Source organism: Perna viridis, chromosome 13, assembly GCF_037379345.1.
Source record: "Perna viridis isolate PV_CMFRI_1.1 ecotype Kerala chromosome 13, ASM3737934v1, whole genome shotgun sequence".
NCBI classification, from domain to species: domain Eukaryota; kingdom Metazoa; phylum Mollusca; class Bivalvia; order Mytilida; family Mytilidae; genus Perna; species Perna viridis.
Window position 1 is genome coordinate 3,070,086 of NC_142457.1, and position 21,238 is coordinate 3,091,323.

At 31.6% G+C, this 21,238-nt stretch overlaps 1 protein-coding gene across 3 annotated transcripts in view; it reads left to right on the plus strand.

Moving 5' to 3' along the window:
- Positions 1-2,304: 2,304 nt before the first annotated feature.
- The window catches only part of LOC148599252 (N-acetylneuraminate (7)9-O-acetyltransferase-like), a 42,253-nt gene continuing 23,319 nt past the window's right edge, over positions 2,305-21,238 (plus strand). For 2 of the 3 annotated variants that reach the window (XM_088559195.1, XM_088559196.1), the window contains exons 1-14: positions 2,305-2,524; positions 5,832-5,928; positions 6,173-6,359; positions 7,681-7,791; positions 8,495-8,546; positions 9,185-9,262; positions 10,316-10,406; positions 11,321-11,438; positions 11,883-12,007; positions 12,570-12,643; positions 15,219-15,330; positions 16,518-16,626; positions 17,704-17,793; positions 20,300-20,419. In XM_088559195.1, the coding sequence (XP_088415321.1) occupies positions 2,392-2,524; positions 5,832-5,928; positions 6,173-6,359; positions 7,681-7,791; positions 8,495-8,546; positions 9,185-9,262; positions 10,316-10,406; positions 11,321-11,438; positions 11,883-12,007; positions 12,570-12,643; positions 15,219-15,330; positions 16,518-16,626; positions 17,704-17,793; positions 20,300-20,419 (1,497 nt within the window). In that variant the 5' untranslated portion in view covers positions 2,305-2,391. Of the gene's footprint in view, positions 2,661-5,831; positions 5,929-6,172; positions 6,360-7,680; positions 7,792-8,494; positions 8,547-9,184; positions 9,263-10,315; positions 10,407-11,320; positions 11,439-11,882; positions 12,008-12,569; positions 12,644-15,218; positions 15,331-16,517; positions 16,627-17,703; positions 17,794-20,299; positions 20,420-21,238 lie in introns of all 3 variants that reach the window. The other variant, XM_088559197.1, reaches the window with a different exon arrangement.

Consider the following 21,238-nt stretch of genomic DNA (forward strand, 5'->3'; position numbering starts at 1 on the left):
GATATGTCCCCAATCGTGGCTGGGTCTGTTGACCCTTCTTTAAGGTTGGAAATAAGGTCATTTATATATATAGGCTAAAAAGAATGGGACTCAAAACATCCCCTTGTTTCACACCATATTTGGAAATGAAATATCACTAAGCCCTTGGTTAAATTTTAATTGGCAGCTAGGGTTTTGGTACATAGAATATATTATATTAAAAATACGAATTGGGAAATTATATCTAAGAAGTTTATAAAACATTCCCTCTCTCCATACAGTGTCAAAAGCATTTCGTAGATCTATAAAAGTTGCGAATAAGTTTTTATTCTTAGATTTGTAAGTTTCAATTATAGATATAAGTGTAAACATATGATCGGTTGTCCTAGATTTCTTTTTAAAGCATATATAATGTATATAGCCTATTTGTAAATGTTTACTACTATCACTTATACTGAAACTAAAATGCCTACCCTTTTCATATATCACTAATCATAAAAAGTAGACCAATATGGGCCGTACATCTGTACCTACTACCCATTGAACTTAAGGTACCCCCCCCCCCCACCGTGTAATTAAACAACTTCTTTGCATGTATTACGACTGCATACTTTCTCATTGATAGTCAGTTTTACGTGAAGAACTATCACTGGAAATTATGTCTATAAAATTCTCCAATCGACAAGAAATATTTAATAATAGATATCATTTGTTGTCCGCCTATATGTACTTTTATTGATATTGTTGTCACTGAGGTCGCTGGCTTTGATCTATTTGTAACCAGGCAGTGCATGTCTAATTGTTCTACTTTTCTTAGTGTAACATTTTTATTTCTTCTGTTTTCTAATTATGAGTTGGTTTGCTAAGAAAAAGTATCGAAAATTACCGGATCGATGAATAAAGACGAAATTCAAATTGTAATTTAAAATTAAAGAGATAAGAAACTTGTTAATTAGCCAATTTTAAATTATCACGCGGCGGAGAAGGAGTTTCCACGACCTTTCCACTTATTTATTAAACTACTTTTCCCCTATTGTGGATCATTTAAAATCAAGTTCTTATTGTTGATTAAGTAAGTACGATCGAGATCTCGTTCCCTGTCACATGTTGACATGAGACTTCAGTTAGTGTGTTGGCTAGCAAATGGGCGTGGAAATAAGTAAATGCGTAACATCTTTAATGACAACAACCAGAGAGTCCAGAGATTCCAGAGAGTACATTTCATTAGCTGAACAAAAATATAGATGATGTTGACGATGTTGACGATTTACTGAAAATAGAAAAATAAAATACAATGTACCTATGTCGTCAACCAAGAAAATAACCAATCAAAACAAAAAATACAAACACAATAGTAATACAATATCAATAGAAAATGACACAAAGCATGAAAATAAAATATGTAAAAAGAACTTAATTAAGATTTAATTAATTAAATTGCTATTAAGCTTCACTGAGAAAATAATTTATCGATCGGCACCTAACATACAGTGAAAAATTGCGGTGCACTCGAAAATCAATCTGCCTAACATTAAAATTAAAGTCAATAAACCAACAAAAATTATATCTAATTATCAAAATGTATGTAATTAACATCGGAAGTATATTTATACAAAGATAAAGTAAAAAACTCACCAAATTAATAATATTTCCACCAAATCAACAAAGAAAAACAATCGTGAAATTACAACGTAAGTACTCGAAATAGTAAACAATAACACTGGCTGGAAAAGTGATAATCGAAAATGATGATTAATGATATTTGGTTTAACGGTGGAAATGAACTCTACAGTTAGGGTGCAAATCTCTTGTATATATTTATGTCTCTGATAAAACACAAATAGAAATAGTAATCAAGGGAACCAAGATTCTAGCGGAAATTAAAAGAATGTAATTCAGTTACAAAGACCAGATATATGCTTGGAAAACAGTCATACAAAACAAAGAACATATAATAAATAAAATAATACATACAAAGTAACAAAAGTAAATGAATAACTCAGACTCCACTATTAAAATGGGATCATGGACCAGGTGCTTGCGTGTCCTCTCCTTTTCTATAGAAACACCTGTTGAGTTGCCCATTAAGAGAAAAAAATACGGTACTGTGAACAAAATGATCGATCACGAACTTATTCATAACAACAAAAATAGTTGTGTGGAGGGCTGTTCTTCTGGTAGTTGTATCACTAATTAAGCAGAAACTTGAATATTTTTATGTTTCATTGAAAAAAAGCTATGATGATAACTATTTAAATAGAAGGCATGAAATTAAGCCGGTACTCTATTGGTGCTCTCAGCCCTTTGATATATCGATGAAAATGGAAAAAAGTAGTAGATCTTTTCAACGTTTGTGAAAGTGACTGTTCGGCAATTCTAATGTAGCGTCTAATTGATAACTTTTATTCACCAATGGCCGAACAGCAGCGAAACACAACAACACACGAGATTACTTACTACTTAAACATCGAAAATGCAAAAATTATTGCACTTTTCATGGTCACTGGTTTCCTTGTGTATCATGGAATAATTCATTTAAAATACAGTTAGTTTCAATGAGGAGACCGGCGAAATAACCAATGTTTGCATGAACGGATACAGTTCTTGATAATTTATGTTACTACAAAAATCTGCTAATCTATTTGTAAACAACAATATAACTGGTTAAAATTATCGTTAAGGTACCTTCGAGGATAAAAATCTAGCTTTTTTAGTTTAATGGCTTAACCAGTACAAGGCTTTCAGGGTTTTAACTTCAAATCTGTTTCAGGAACAGATAGTGAGATACGTCAAAACTTTGAGCACTACAGTCATTCGAACCTATTTGAAATTCAACCACTTGGGGATTATGATGAAAAAATAAACCTGAATAAATTGCAGAGATTAAAGTTCCAATGTGACCCCCAGAATAACCATGCATTTGAACTGAGACGTTCCCACAAGCATTAGAAGGATTCTCCCATACCTGGGGTCTTCTTCTATCCTCGCACAAACAAATCAAAATCGCATCATAGCTACGCCCGAGAATCAAAGCGTTCAACATATTTGCGGATATGAAGAACAGAAGTGCAAAAATATTGGTCGAATCAATAGATATAAAAATTATGCAAAATTTCTAAATTTGAATAGCGATATGGACAAGCCAGGCTACAAAGTTGAATGACAACAATTTTGACCTTTTGAACACTTTTATATTATCTGTGTTAAGTCCAAGCTAATTGATATTTTGATAATTAATTACGATTTTTTTTTTAATCTAGTGAACAGATTTATGCAAAGATATATATATGACATTATCAATAAACATATATAATGTTGAGACTATAACAATAATTTGGCAATTACACTGACAAATGAAATAATTATAATAAAGTTTTCCTTAGATCAAGGCATTTAGATATGAAGGAGGAAGACATTTTAAGAACAGGAAGAGAGTTGCTATTTAAAATTAGGTTTACTATGGTTACATCTTTATTATTAAAATTTTTATAGTAGTTGCAAATATTATTTTGAAATTAAATTAACTAATTTTATTAGTTTAATTAATTAAATTTTATTAGGTGAACTGTTACTTCAATAATTGAATTATGTAATTTTATGGCCCACACTTCCTATAATCGACACGCTAGGCATTCATTATCATAATTCATTTACATCCTGGATGTATTAAAACAAATAACAATAATTTTATTGTGAACTTTAATCAACGCTCCAGATACATTTTTTATTTAAAAAAAAAACAATATAGAAATTGTTATTTTTAATTGACACGCTAAGCAGTCATTATCATAAACATCATGGATTAATACAAATAACAGAAATTTTAATGTGAACATTGATCAACACTCTACTTTTTATATAAAAAAGCAATATATAGATTATTATGCATTCCTAGTTTGAACATTTTAAGATCAACATGATTACATATGTCAAAGGTGAAGCCGATATTCTTTCCAACTTTTATCCCACTTCAATCAAATTCGACTGACATATTTAGATCCGTTGAACATCTGTACCAAAGTCGTAAGGCAATATTTCATGACAAATACGAATTGGATGACCGTATACGCACTGCACCACTTTTTTTTCAAATAGATCTACAGACTACATCAACCTAGACAAGTTCCTATGCACATGACTTCTGGTGAACTTTATCTGTGCTCTAAGGATCGCTTCTTTAATAACAAACCTGATTGCAAAGTGAAAGTGTTTATTCAATGACAAGGAAGACCAGCAGACTCGAGCCTTAAAAGAAAAAAAGTTTGAATATAATGCAAGGATCCTTTTGAAATTTACACATTGTGATATAATGCAGCTCAAATATGATCATTATTTATTTGAAAACTAATCAAGAAATAGATGAAATAAAATAAAAACAAGACATGTGCTTACCTGCATATGCGTTATTGTTATTTTTTTTTATATCTTGGTTGAAGTATTTTTAACCCAAGTGAATGTCCTGTCGGCAATCTTAGGACGTAATGACAAAAAATAATTAGATCAAACCTATCAATCTTCTCTGACGGAAAAAAACATTGTTTTCACAATATTCTGTAGGTATCATCGACATTAATCGCTTCAATAGCATTACTACAAACTTATTTCATTGAATCAACAATATTTGGTGGAATTAAAACTGAACAAATTGGGCAGCTAATGCAGCTTTAAACATTTAGCAATGTGAAAAGCATAATAAAATAAATAATTAAATAAACAAATAAAAAAAACCTAAAAAAAAAACCCAAAAAACTATATGATATAGGGGCCTTTAAGTGGCTTGTGTGTTCTAAATTATCTTGTATAATTTACCAATCCTATATAATTTAAATACCCTCTTGTAGGTAGTCAGCTATTGATACAGAGTTACCTACCTTTTGTCCGCCATAGTGTTTATCTCCATTTGCATAGGTTATATAGGGAAAACTAACAAAACGCCCTACAAACTTTAATACATGATATTTTGTTTCAAAATAAGTTGTAATATATTCATTCATAATTATTTAAATGATTCTCTGGGTCTACAATAATTTACAAATGGGATTTCGCAACTAAATTCTGTCTTCGGTAAATAGGGGGATTTCAGTAATTCGATCTACCCCAAATATTGGCTTGGTAGCTCACACGCTGACACAGCCACACTGTGTATCAGTCATTCCTTCTGTTTCTAGGGGGACCCATCTCCTATTATCAGTTACTTCTCCTACACCACTATATGGAATTGTTTCTTTATTGAGATCTTTGTAGTTAACTCAAGTGAACCATTAATTTAAACTTATAAAAGTCCTGGACCAGACCCTCCTTCACTCTTGGAAAGAAAATTTTTGAACCCCTGATCCACTAATTACAATATTTTAAAACATTTGCTGAAAAAGTTCATGTTTCCGATTTTTGCTTGATTTTTAAGAGAACTTACACTGTACTCTTAATATAAAACAACAAAGTGTATGTTACAAATTTCCATGTGTAACGTCCTATTGATACATAGTCCCTGAACCAATTTGCGCTACTATTTGACGGTTCGTTGACCGGAGACCAATCAGATTAGTGTTTTTTTTTATGTAAAATGAAGGATAATTGGTGCATGTAAATACAAGGATTTTCTTTGGAACGAATAAATATACTACCATATCAAATTCACCTTAAATTTAAGATATTTAATGTATCGAGAAAAGGTATGGTGTATTTGTGGTTTTACCCTTTATTTGAGGCTTGTGTTCCTAACTTACACAAAAAATGCAAAATTTTATGAGAGTGATATATGTTTAATGTGACAGTTCTGCATAATTGGGGTTGAATGGAATTAAATTCCATTATCACTTAACTTGGATAAGCTTTGTTTCCAATATTTGTAGGTAATGATACCTGTAAGTGGTTGCTAAGTGATGGTCGTTTCCCTGGTTACAATACATGGCAGCCTTATGGATGTATGACTCATAAATACACCAAAAGGTTTGTAGATATATAATATTCAAACATGTCATAATATTTAAGTAAAAGAAAGGCATATGTGAGCTTGTTTAATTTGCACTCTGATTTAAACGAGACATACAAATTGTTCCCTTCTGTTATAGAATGTAGGATTTAACAAACTACATGTACATTCTACTTTTCTTTCAAATGACATCTCATGTCAGCTAATGTCTGGATTTATGACTTCCATTTGTTGTGATGTCTCTCCTGTTTTTCTTTGCAGTGATGCCAGAATGTGTATGCATTACATCTCTTACTGGGGGAAGAGGAACCACATAGCATTCCTTGGAGACTCTAGGATTCGACAACTCTACTTTGAGTTTGTCAACCTTCTTGGGAATGACCCAGTCAAGAACAGGAAAGCTCATGAAGATCTTCACTTCAAGGATGAAAAGATCAAAGTATCTGCTGTAAGTAAGATCAGTGAATACAAAATGCCATTCTAATATGAATATTGCAAATTTTTTTAATGCTGTATGCATGATTTAGGGAGTGACCTCTCATCAACAGCATTAGAATCAAATACTGAGGGAGTTCAAGGTCAAAAATAAAGTATACTCAAACCCAAAAAGCCATATCCAGCACTAAGAGTTCTACTAAAGTAAGTGAAAGGCGCTATATTATTGTAGCTACCATGTTTAAGGAGGTAAACCTAGGGTAAGGGACACAAATCTTACAAATCATTGGAATGTTTGTATTCAGCATTTTACATCAGTCTTATGTAAGCATCTAATTAACTTGGATTAATTTTATTCTGCTTCAAACAAAAGCTTTAGAGGCTTTCGTAAAATTGAATATAATACAAACATATCACTGATTTCATGAGTTATGTCCCTTACCCTAGGTCTACCTCCTTAATGCAAGTAATGAAGCATTGAATAATGTTTTGGGACCAAATGTTCATTTGCAATCATAAGCAAATAAACTAACCAACAGGATAGCATCATTTTGCCTTCAACTAGAGTACAACTTGCACTAAATTGCAAGTTCACTCTATAAACATGTTAAAGATTAGTTAACAAATTTGTAAAAGATCAACCATTCAACCTAAAAAGAACATAATGTTTTCAAATTAAGAAAAAGACTATTTTAATGATATCAGTCAACATTCACTAAATATTAACTATATCCAGACATGAATTTCTTTTGCTTAAAATTGGACTTTCACTTTTTCAAATCATTTCTAATTTTACTGTAGATTTACTTCAGATTTTGTCTATTTTCTTTGTTGACTTCATAAAATCATGTCTGAATATCAGAAAATGTTTTCTCCCTTCTCTTTGCATAGATTGACCTTCGGCTCCTGCGTATGGAGTGTTCATAACACAACTCATACGCTATGCCAGAGCTTGCCGAAACTATGCAGACTTTTTGTATCGCGCTAGAAGTCTAACAATTAGGCTTCAGGAACAAGGTTATGTTGCTACAAGATTGAAGTCATCACTACATAAGTTTTATGGTCGTCATCATGAACTCGTGGATCGTTATGATGTATTGATCAGCACCATGAAAACTGATTTGTTCAACAGGTCATGGTTTGCCTTTCCTCGTTTGTCTACCCCGGACTTGACTTTTTATGAGCAACTTGCAGTTGTAAGAGAAATTTACGGTCTTTTTTTTTTTTTTTTGTCACATTTTACACTTCCTTTGTAAAAAATACTGATTTTCCCTGACATGTGAATGAAATATGAAATAATCAATGATCTTACTTAACAACAAACTTATATATAGGATTTCCTGTGGCATCCAATGGTAAACACATCAATGTTTTACGTGTACAAGTCATGGCTGATGAATGAACCTCTGAATAGACCAAACCTCATCATCACAGGCAGTGCTACAGTAAGTTTGTACAATCAATCTAATGCTGAAGTATTCCAGAATTCTGACTTGCAATCTGCTATTTTGACAAAGACCTTATTTTGTCATTTCTATTTCTGGTCTGTCAGATACATGTATTCAACCTAGATGAACCAATGATGATACACAAAATGTAAGTTGTGGCACTACTGGAATGAAAAACTACCTTGATTTAATACGGTACTTTCTTATTTTTCTGATGTGTATTAGTCCTGAAATATCTATTATCATATTCATCGAAACTGTGCATTTTTATAAACCTACTTTTAACCAAGTTTATGGTATAAAATTTGTCATTTAGATGCAATTAACTGTAAATTCAGATATTATTTAATATATTCATTGTGTTTATTATTGCAGTTTTGTAATTTAGATTGAAATTCCTTGTCTCATTAAACCAGATGATTAGTTTTCATGAGATCCATGCTCCCAGTTTTTAGTGGTGTCCGAGTTACTCATTTACTTTTGTTACTTTGTATGTATTATTTTGGTTACAATGTATTTTATGTTCTTTATTGTGTGTGTCTGTTTTTCATGTCTGGTCTTTGTACTTGGATTACATTCTATTGATTTCTGTTAGATTCTTGTTTCCCTTGATTACTCTTTCATTACTATAGCTTCAGCCTAGTAAAAAATTAAAATCTCGACAATTTCCAAATGTATATTAACTTTTGTAACATTTCAGTGGAGTATTAAAGTGAACAATGCAAGTGAAGATGCTTTGAAGAACTTTCAAGGTGAGTTTTGTTGATTAACTTCAAATAGGTGAAACATGTTAGGAATCAGTACTGATTTTCTTCTGTTTTAAAGAGTAAATCAGAATTTACAGTTACCTTATTTTTAACAGATTTAGTTTCTGTTGTTCTGTGTATGAGTATCACATACATGTACATGTATGTGATATAATATGTACATTATTGCATTCAATAATTCACTCTGTTTTAAACAAATTACTACTTCTAGTTTCAATAGCCTCAGTTGATTTTTTCTATACTTACTTCTCAAGCTGAATTTATAGACTTAGTCCAGTGTCTTGAAGCAATTTCATTGTTTCATTCAATCATTCGGAAAGAAAGGAGAAGGGTCATTAAGGGCCATTTTTTGCCCTATCTTAGAAGTAAATGATTTTATGGTTTTCTCTTTGTTGCAACTTGTTTATTACCATAAATAATCATTTTTTATCATTCAAAGCATTTTTTTTATTTTTGGGCCAAAACTAGCAAAAACAACAAAAATCAAGGATTTCTGAATTTTTTTTATAAATAATTAAGTTTTCATTGTACGAACATAATAATTAATGAAATGTTAAGAAATAATGTACATGCTTTTATTTAATGTTTGTCCTCCATTAGAACTCTATTTTCCTTGATTACAGTTAATTTGACAATGATACAGCCTCTGTTTAAGAATCTCAAGTCAGACAAGAATACAGAGATTATATGGATGCTACAAGGTATTATCATTTAATTGTCAATCTATGTAAGAATAAGGCAGTGGTCAGAAGTAACCCACCGCGTTTTTTAAAGTGTAATTTGACTTTTTGTATCCTCAGAATTGAAGAATAGTGAAACTTTTTAATATTTTGGTAAGTAAGTTTTAATTTCATTGTAATGCTCTGCAACTGAACTTTTGAGGGGGGGGGGTAACTCTAACAAAAAACTGACTTTGTTATGACAATTTCCAATCATACATATATATACATCCAGTGATTCAGAGATTAAATAGTGACTGTTTCAAGTAAAAAAGACTTCATTTGAGTGGGTTTTTGATTTTTCCATTCTGCCTGATTCTTACAGAAACTTTTACTGACCAACTTATTAAGATATTATACTGTTACTACCCTTGTTGGCATATGATCCAACAATTTGTCTGTTAGACCAACTTTACCCAAGGGAGAGAAAGGAACCTGATGGTTATACTTCCAACAAGAGTGCTAATTGATATTATGTATTAGATATCTTTTTGACATATTTCTAATAATAAAAAAAATCATATGAATGATATACATAATACATTTACATTTTCACTCTGTTATGTTAAAATCTACATTGATACCATTAAAGACAACATTCAACTAAGAGCAATTATTGGGAATCTCTAAAACTAATAACATAATTTAAGCCGAACTAAAAACGAAGGAAAACAATGTACAGTACATACAATAATAAATGGGCTAACAGAAGGTACTCACTTCAACATGTATTATCTTTAAGAAGAAGGAAAAAACTTATTAAATTTATATTTACTGAAATCTAAAGGAAAAAGGTAGACTGATTAGAATATTGCACTTATTGGACAATTATTAGCAGTAAGGAAAGATGTCCATTAAACATAATATGTTGATGGACATCAGATTTGGGTTTTTTTTTTTAATGTTAGTAACTTGTAAATTTATTTGTTTGAAGCATTTAATCAGTGTTGCTAACATAAGTATATTATGTCATAAGGTCACATGGCAATGTTTTGTTGTGAAATTGACACAATTTTATTTGGTTTATTTTTCTAGATCCTGTTATTGAGAAAAAGTTACATCCAAATAGGTCAATGATAACAAATAAACAGATAGATCAGTACAATAAGGTCGCTATTGATTTGCTGTAAGTATTGATATACATGTATATGGCAATTATCAGTTCAGTAAATTGACTGTCTAATTTAAAAAAATAATTTCTTCTAATACATGCAATTGTAATAGAAACTGCATACTATAAGAGATTTTTTTACATTTTCTTGATCTATTAATTTACTAAAGAACATAATAATTAATTTACAAATAAATTAAAGAAAATAAAGTCCCACAAAATTGTATTTACTGATGACAGATCATGTTGATTTGGTTGAAAGTTCAAAAATCAATCTTTGATCAATGAAAAAAGCACACACACATACATACATACATACATACATACATACATACATACATATATATATATATATATATATATATATGTGTGTGTTAACTGTGACAGGAGCGTATATGAAAAATGACATATTATGAATATTTTTGTCATTTTGTTTTGTTTAATTTAAGTAGAGAATATACTGTATAATCAGAAGACTGATACGTACAGAATAATGGCTGAAAATATAACCCTACATTGAGCCAGACAGGGCAAGATGTAATGTTCTGTTGACACTTTCAATACTAGCCTCATTCTGTTTATCAGGAAAGTAGAACAATGGAAAAACATTAAATTGCCAATAAATTTAAGTATGTGTCACAGTGTTTGCCTTTAGCTACTAGCCGAAGCCCGCGACAAGTAAAAATTGATTCGGACTAGTGAAATGATATGTACATTTCTTGTTTTGGTTGAATCCTATTCAGTCCTCTATTATTCAGGCTAGTATTTTAGAATTTTGAAGGAAAGGACTGAAATACTGTGTCAATGAAAACACAACACCAAGCACTGTTGCTTTGAAGAATGAAATAAACTGATATGTCTGTCATTTCAATATATGTGATTCTTTCTTTGTTAATATGATATGTCAGTAAATTGTATCGTTTTTGTAGAGATGAGAGTCAAGCCAAAGTCTGGAGTTCTTCTAGACTGGTAGCCCAGGGTATCAAACAGCCAACCAGAGTTGATACTTCTGATGGTCTTCATATCTCCAAACCTGCTTTAGAACTAGTATGTAGTCAATGTATAAAGGAATTCACTATTAACCTTACAAGAAATTAGGATTTTTGCCAAGATCCAAGGAGACTTTTCTATACTTTAAATTATCAATCAAAATATGGGAAGTATGGGAGGAAGACAGACCTACGGCAGGCTCTGACCCCCTTGAAATATGTTGTTTTTTTTGCATGAAACCTTGATTATTCTATGAATTTTACTTACAAAAATCTTTCAGATGTTTTGTTGGTTACTCCCATAAGTGGACTAATTGATCCTACCATTCATTTGACATCCACATATATTTTGTAACAACTGTTTCTATGATATACTGTTTGATTGTAGAACATTTTGGAACATTTTTTAGAACAGCTCATGAAAAACTAATTTTTGGAATAGGCTTAACAATTGTAAACTTTCCACATAATTTAATTTCCAATTTTTTATTTTTTCTAACAGGATGTACAGATTTTACTGAACATGTACTGTAATGAACATATGAATTATAACGATGGAACCTGTTGTCGTAGTCCTGAGATAACATCTACTGTACAAATCTTCACTGCCGCTTTCTTTCTTGTCAGGTATGAATGATCTTGTGTTTAAAGGCTAATGGCTATTCCAGAAATAACTGTAAAATGGGGGGTGGTGGTCAGAAGGGACTTTTTATTAGACCCAACCATGAATACAATTTTAATCCATTATTTCCTTTCATTGTTAACATGGATAAGGGTATCTATCTAAAATAACAACCGCCCATCATATTTTAATTTAGGTGCCTTCCTGCACCCCACTCACCCCTCACAATTTTGGAACCGCTCTTATTTCAACATTTTCCCATTTCTTAGGAAATTATTTTGTTTTTTTTTTCTACCTGTCAGACTTGTAGAAAAATTGTAAGTAACTGATTCTGCACTAAACACAAAACATTTCTGTCTTTCCTGTGGGCAGTTGTCATTGTGTGCTAGAACATTGAAACCCTGTCTCAGTACAAACAGGGTCTGTTTGTTTGGTGGCCTGTTTAAGTCATGAAATACCTTCTGCAAGACTTTAAACTACAATCAGTCTATCATAGAGGTGCAAGATCTCTTGGAATTATTCATAAATTTGACAAATGCCTTATTTTTTATCTTTTATTTTTTTCAGCGTTTTATCAACCATTGCTTTGTTTTTCTACAAGAGAAGACTTCCTAGGAATGGAATCAAACCTCGATCTAGTGGTGAGTCTTGTGTATTCTGTATTAGAAGCCAAATGACATGAAAAGAACATTGAACAACTATGATAGGAATGTTGATAAGATGTTGCAACAATTACAAAACATGAATTGAATAAATCCACAATATCCATGTATAAATTCAAATTTTTCAGTGAAGCATTACTGGTAGATGCAAAAGTTGTTTTCTAGAATAAATTGTGAAGAGATTGAATACATGTATGAGTTTACATGTGTTGTGGTTCAAAATGAACTCAGCTGGTGAAAAAAAAATCTGATTTTTTATTGTATAAACTTAAATTTTATGTTAAAATTTATAAACATGGTACATCTATGCTCATTCTAGATGATAGGAAGCAATGTCAGATGAAATTTTTCACATTTTCTTGTGGAAGTAAGAATGTGCCTTTTGGTCTGACAGATCAGAAATTGATAATGCTAGTCTGCCAGGGCTATACTTGAGTTAAACGTTACAGAATTTCTAATCGGTAGATCTACTCTTTATACAGTCATATTAATACATAAGTGTATGAAAGTTCTTTACTAAAATTATATTTTCACATTTACAACCCTCTGTCATTATATACATAATAACAGCAGATTCGAAGTTGAGGCAGAAAATATCAGGGTTAGCCAGAAAAGGTGAGATGTGATATTCTGTCGAGACATTCGAAACTGTCGTCATTCTGTTTACCAGCAACATCATAATCAATTTGACGCAATGTTTTAATGGTATATTGGTGATATTTTTTAATACACTGTCACAACAGTAGCCTGAGAAAGAAAATATCAGTAAGAACAATTGAAAAAAGTTGCTGATTAAAGAAATTGTCTGACTTTTTCATTTAACCATTAGAAACAAGCCAAGGTAATTATATACATCCTATAATTAGGTCTCCTATATTTATATTCCTATATTTATTCATTGATTACTTGGTAGAAGAAAAAATAGAAAAATGGGAACCAGTATATTAATTTTTTTTTGGTTGTTTCTTTTTTTATTATTATTTTTACCAGAACAATTTAGATTATTTGGTAGATTGGGTGGTTTGGTATTTTTTCTGTTTCTATTTTTTGTCTTATTTTAGTAATATACAGAGTTCTGGATCATAATATCTCTCCTTAGAATATTCACATGATTATTTACTTGTTATTTGGACTTCTCTGTGCTTAAAATTAAAGTGTTCATGGGAGATTTGAGAGGGTAAGTCAAGGACACTAACTAACATGTAAAGGTAATAACCTCGAAGTTGCTTGCACTCCTCGTCTACATGTACTTTTTGAAACTACTGCTCTTAAAATAATTTCTTAAATTGATGTTAAAGGTTGTTTGATTTTGAGGGAATAAATTGAAATTCTCAGTCATACAGCATATTTTAAATAGCTTTTCTTACATGTAATTTTGTAGAAACTTTGCTGGACATTATTGGTATAATCTGGTGTTCTAAGAACCTTTGATTTTACTCTTCTTGTTAAAAATAATCAGATTTATTATATAGATAACAGTGATTTACAGAACTTTCCCCGTGTAAAAATTTTCAATTATTCCCACTGTGAATAAATTCTGTAATTTCACTCTTGGACTTTCTCCCACCAAGAGGATAAAAGCATCACAACACAAATATCAATCTGCCATTGACAAACTTAAAATTAATGTTGAAAAAAGCAATGAATAATGAAGTAAATCTACATAATAAATAGGATAATCAGCTGGTTATCATTAATAACCAAAATATGATCACTCTTCCCATGAATGTATTAAGATTTAACTCAAGCATGGAACAAGTTGAATATAGGCGTTCTTCTGCACTTGTGATCATATTTTGGTTATTAACTCTTTCCAATTAATTAGTATTATGGATATGTCTATTTTTTTTAAGGTAATGTAACAGTCCTTACAGCATTTAACAAGTGCTAGACAATCTCCCTGTTTGCCAGAATGTTGTCACCAACATGGTACTACAGAAACCAAAGGCTACACTTAGCTGTTGACCCAGAAACTCAATAGTCATAGGTTGCAGTTCTACAGTACCACTGTTGTTGATAATGCCTGGTCTGGTTAGATTGTCAGATGGTCCTTAAAAGTTGCATTTATTAAATTGACATCAACTATACCAGAAACAAAAGCAGCGACATCTCCACTCCTGCGTCCAGCCAATATCATGAAGGCTTATCTATCTGCATCCCTTGGAGTATTTTATTATCGGATGTTGGTCTTTTACGTTTTTGGCCTGTTTGTCTGCTGTTAAGTTCACTCGTCAGTAACCCTCATGTTTAGATATTACATTCTGTTGTACCATATGGTATTCAGGGATAAAAATTAAAAGTCGCCCAGCAGCCCATGGCTACTAGATTTTGAGCTGGGCTACTTTTGGGAAAAATTTAGTTAAACATATACAAATGTACTTGTAGAAAATATTGAACAAAAATATGATCTGGGCTGCCATCTTATATTTCTTAATTTTTATCCTTGTTATTTTGCTGTATATGCATCATGAGTTTAAAAAAAAAGCAGGGGATATTAAAATACAATATTTTACATGTGACATGTCAGTGTGTCCTTTTTTTGTATATGTTTCAGAGAATGGGAATAAAAATGGATCTACTAAAGAGAAATATGAATCATTGTATGAAGTTTCAGCTTCACTGGCCAAACTAGGGATTATAATGGGATATTTCTATCTTTGTGATAGGTAAGATTCTTAATGTCATTGAATGGATGTTTCTTCATTACAGACATTCAAATGGAGGAAAAATTTTGAATTTCATAGTATTTGTAACAGAATAAATGTGATAGAATATTAATTCAACAAGGAATGTTGATTTTGGATTGGTTAATGACAAAGTTATTAAGACAGCATCTGTTTTACACAACACATACATATAGAAATAAGTACACTCCTGACCTAAAAGGGAAGGTGTTCACAGTTTAACCTTCCATTGTAAAAACTTCATTACAATTCCTTATTTAAGCCTCTTGATATTTTTAAGAAGAAGCTGTTTGTAGGTATGTAACAAGATTTCAGACTTAGATGATAACTGGGCAATCACTGATCACTTGTTATTGACTCTTAATACATCTTGTACGGTTCAGTATGTATTCACTGTTCAGCACCATTGCTTTTTGTGCCTGATATCTTTGCATTATTAATTAAGGTTCAATTGTATACAGTACTGTCATTAGATGTACATTTGCAAGTGCACTTGTTCAATTTAAAACTTTTCAGACTAAATTGTTTGCTGCATCATCTGCAGTTGACGATTTTCCTGAATCCTTCCAAAACTTGCAATTATCACAGCTCCCAAAGGATGGATTGATTTTAAATTTGGTGTATGGTTTTATATATATGAGCATAATGTTCAATATCAACTTCCTCCTTCATGGACTTTGCAATTTTTCACTATGTGGAATGATATAGAAAATTTTTGTCACAAAAATATCACCTCCCTATAAATGGACTTATTTTGAATTTGATGTGTGGTTTAACAAAGATTTGGCATATTTTATTAGTGATTTGGGGTGCTGTTTGATATCAACTTCCTGTATGAGTGGAGGTATACCTGGTATGACAGCACTTGATGCTTAGGAAACATTTTACCTGTAAAAATAAACCGAAAATCTCAGGAATTCTCAATGGTCACATGATATAACAGGGCAGAATGGCATACTGTAAATGGCTGTGAACTTATTTTGTGAAAACTGATACATGCAAATATGTTCACTTGACAGAATCTGTGAAAATTGATATCTTTTCAGTATACAATCTTTTCACAACAACTCTGACTTCACCCAAGATATTTAAAACTCCTACCCTGTCATTGAAGGCAGTACCTATCCCATCTTATTTAATTGACGGATCATTTTTTTTTTCAATTTCAGGACCAATTTCTTCATGAAGGAAAACAAATATTACACACATGTTAATTTCTTCCTTCCATTTGCTTATGTAATGATCTTGGGATTTTTCTTTACTGAGAGTACTGACCAGGTAGGTCAATATATAGGACATTCCATGTGAAAACAATTAATGTAAAGGATAGACAAGATTGGAAAATATTTATTCATGTACCGGAAAACATTAATTTATACCTTTACCAGTGTCATATATTATTTTGACCACCACAAAATAATGAAAATATTTACCCAAAGTTTAAAGTATCATATGATATCTTAACCCCTGGGTCAGTACAAGAAATTGATTGCATTAAAAATTAATCACTGGAAAACATTTTTTCTGAGAAAAGTTACAATGAAATTTTTCCTTTGTTTTCACAAAAATCACTTGGGTCTGCATTTCTCTATGTATCTAAAAGAATTTCTATATTTTAAAGTAAACCCTTTCAAAATAGATTGGTGATTGAGTTTTTTGTTGTTATTTTTTTCACATAAGCCTTATCATTCCTTTCTTGGGTATACTAAATATCAATTGTATGCAGTACACCATTATAAAAAAACATTGAACCTGATCTCCTGAATTATTTTTATTTTGACTAGGAAAGATACAAGGTGGACCTGTAGATCACCCACATACCTGTTTACACTTTCACATTAGAGGGGGTGGGGGTGGGGAGACTCACAGAAAATCAATGACAAATTTAGAATGTCCCACATTGAAATGTCAGATTTGTGGAAGGTTTTTGTTTAAAATTACTATAATTCTACATCAAATATTTGTGTTTTGTAAACATCTCCCACATGAAACTGTATCAGTGGGGAAGAATCTCCCACATGACCTGTCCCAAAGGTTAACAGGTATGGAGACAGTGTCAATGGGGAAGAATCTCCCACATAACCTGTTGCAAAGGATAACAGGTATGGAGACAGTGTCAGTGCAGGAGAATCTCCCACATGACCTGTTCCAAAGTTTTACAGGTATGCCCCTCTTTAGTTGTTAATGTGTTATTATGTGGTTGTCATGAAAATGACTCAAAAATTGATTATTTAGCTGTTAAGTTTTTATTCACCTGTATATATCAATATACCAAAAAAATACACATTGAAATCATTATAAATTACACAACTATTTTGCTAAATTCATAATGATTTGATTGGTTGTTATTTATAGACTGTAGTACTACACAGAGACCAGACAGATGAATGGAAAGGTTGGATGCAGTTAGTAATCCTTATCTATCACCTAACAGGAGCTAGTAAGGTAAAATCTCACCACTTTCAATGGTGATATGGTGTTTGTTTGAAATTTCAGTTCATTTTTTACCTTACATTAAAGGGGGGTGTGTGTAAGTCCTTGTAATATAAAAAAAAATAGGAGATGTGGTATGATTGCCAATGACACAGTCATTCACTAGATACCAAGCAACAAACTTCTACAGGTCACCACACTGTCTTCATTGATGGGCAAAATCCATCCAATAAATCAAGCTATAAAGGTCCCCAAAGACAAATAAAGTGAAGTTTTTCATAAAAGCCAAAAATCGACCTTATCTATATTGAAAAATGCAAAACGAATAACAATGGGCACAAAAAATAAAGACAACCACTGGATTGCAGGTTCTTGGCTTGGGACAGGCACATTAAGTATGTGGCTGGATCAACATGTTTGTGAGTGCATAACCCTCTTATAACCTGGGACAGTGATGGGGAAAATACAATAATAAAACTACTTTAACCCCACCACAGACATGTACCTGTCCACAGTCAGGAGATGTTGGTCATTAATATATTGTCATGTTGTTATTTGACTATCTAGTTTTATTTTTAAGAAGTGTCATCATTTTGTTACAATAGATTATAATACTTTTGTTGATGAGGCCTTTCAGAGCTTACTTAAAGATATGTTTACACTTGGTAAAGACCTTATGGTGATCTCTATGTATTTGCTATTTTTATTAAGGTTATATGATGGTGTATTTTTTATATTTCACTAGAACTGTTACTTTTTTCCAAGTTTCAAACTTGCAAGTTGATAAAAACAATTAAGCCTATAGCATATTTATTTAGAACAATGATATGCTGATAAAAAAGGATTAACTCTGATTTATTTATGTACTTCAGATTATACACTAATTCTCCTTTAAATAATATAGAAAGTTGGAAAGATATGCACAATGTATTTCAAAATAGTAGAAATGCATTTGTATGTAAATAAAATGTTATGTCATGTTTTTATTCAGAATTCATACTTCAGAATTTTGTTAAGGTTTGGAGGAATCCTCCACAAAAAGGGGCTTACAAACTTCAGTTTATTCCATCGCAGGCATATGTTTGTTTAATTGAAAAAGATCATATTACCATGTAGAGTGGTCGTCCATACTACTATGTAGAGTGGTCATCTCATTGGAAGGATACTTTACTACAGTAAAACTTATACAGTTGCAAAATAAATCGCAAAAATGTCCATTCACACATTATCCTGTCTAAAAAAAAAACCCTGGGGGGGTTTCAAAAATTGGCAAGTATGCCAAAGTGGTGAGATTTCATGGATGTAGTAATAAAATAGATACTGCATGTATATTACCAAAGTGGTGAGATCTTATGGGTAAGATGATAAAATAAGCACTACATGTATATCACTAAAGTGGTGGGATTTCATGGATGAGATAATTAGACACAATTTTGGTTGTAAAATGACTTTCATTAACCCATCTGTAAAACTTCACCATTTTGGTGATGTAATGTCTGCTTTATTATCTCCCTTATACAATCTCGCTTCTTTGTTGGTAAGGTGTCTGTTTCATTATTTCATTAATATAATCTCACATCTTTAGTAAATTTAGTGTCTGTTTCATTACTGAATTGATACAATCTCACCACTTGGGCAATATAGTGTCTGTTTTATTACCTCTTGAACACAATCTCACCCCTATTTTGGTAAGGTGTCTGTTTCATTATCTCATTGCTAAAATCTCACCAAGTTGGTGATTTTGTGTCTGTTTTATGACTCCATTGATACAGTCTCACCACTTTGGCGATATAGTGTCTGTTTTATTACCTCCTGAACACAATCTCACCCCTATGTTGGTGAGGTGTCTGTTTCATTATCTCATTGATAAAATCTCACCAAGTTGGTGATTTAGTGTCTGTTTTATGACTCCATTGATACAGTCTCACCACTTTGATGGTCAAGTTTTCATTTTATTATTATTTATTTAGTGTTAGGACCTGAAGCAGTTGAATTTAGGGATTATATCGCTACCTTATTAATGCTCAGATATGATTTACTTAAGATTTCTCCCAATATTTGGAGAAAAAAATCATGTCTGCTGACTAAAGCAATGAATTGATAAACTTTAAAATCAGCTGTCACTGCTTCTTTGCCAAGCATGTTGTATTTAAGGGGAGAGAGACAACAGGTGGGATGGCATGCCTACCTTCGACTGTTGCTTCTTTAAATTGGTATGATAAAGATCCAGTTCAGCATGTTGGTCTTGGATAAAGCTTGGTCTGTTTGTTTGGTCAGTCTCTCTCATCCTGAAATTAATGAAATATCTGCCATAAGACAATAAACCATAATTAATCCATCTATCTTACTTATTGGAGAAAGGTTATAGATTTTTCAGAAACTCATTACAAAAAATCATCAAAATCTCAATAAAAATTTGATAAAACAATGATCATTAAAAAAAAGAAAATGATTGACTTTAGGATGTGGGCACAAGTTTGTTAGAACTACTTCAGCGACTATATTTTTTTATTTTCAGGTTTTACCCATCTACATGCAGATTCGAGTTCTGGTTTCATCATATCTATTTTTGACTGGCTTTGGGCATTTTTCATTTTTCTGGAAGAAAGGAGACTACAGTTTATATAGATGTAGCATGGTATGAAATCCATAGAAATCTTTATGATTGTCATTTGATTACTCAGGCATTTACTTGTGGTTTTATTAAGTATCAATCCATATAAAATTCAGGCACTGCCTATGGTAGAGGTGATTCATGCTGTAGAAAAAACCATCAAACAAATGATGCTGTTTAGGTCTACACAATATTTATATGTAACAGTGTTTGTGTATTCAGATCTGTATTTGTTTGTGTATTCAGGTCTGTATTTGTGAGAAAACCTAACACACATATTCCACTAAAAGCAACCAAATAACAAACCATAATTCTCGCAAAGTGCCAATTTCATACACAATAGTTTTATTGTGAAAGTATTATTGTTCGCGGGGTACCAATTTTCGTTGCTTTCTTGGGTAAGGTAAACCATGAAATTTGGGTCCCAACAAAAAGGATTATTTTCTTTAAATTGTATGATAGGATCACAAATACCATGAATTTAAGAATCCACAAACTTGTGATTTTCCCCTAAACCACAAAAATTGATACCCACAAATATAAGTACTTTCACAGTAATTTTTATCTCAAAAGTGCAACAATCAAAAGAAAAACTATGACTGTTGATATGGTCTATAACTGTCTCTGAATAAGATATGCATGGATCACCTCCTGTCTGATTTTTTTTATAAAGACTGCTACTTAAATATTTCATGAGGAATAATTTTTTTTTCTCTTTGCTTGTAGTATAATGATCTTGTATACCAGTGTAAGGCTTTCTCTGGTGTAAGTCCTTTATTGCTTCAGCCATTCAATGTTAATTTCTTGGTTCTCACACATTTTGTCATGAAAACTAACAAAAAA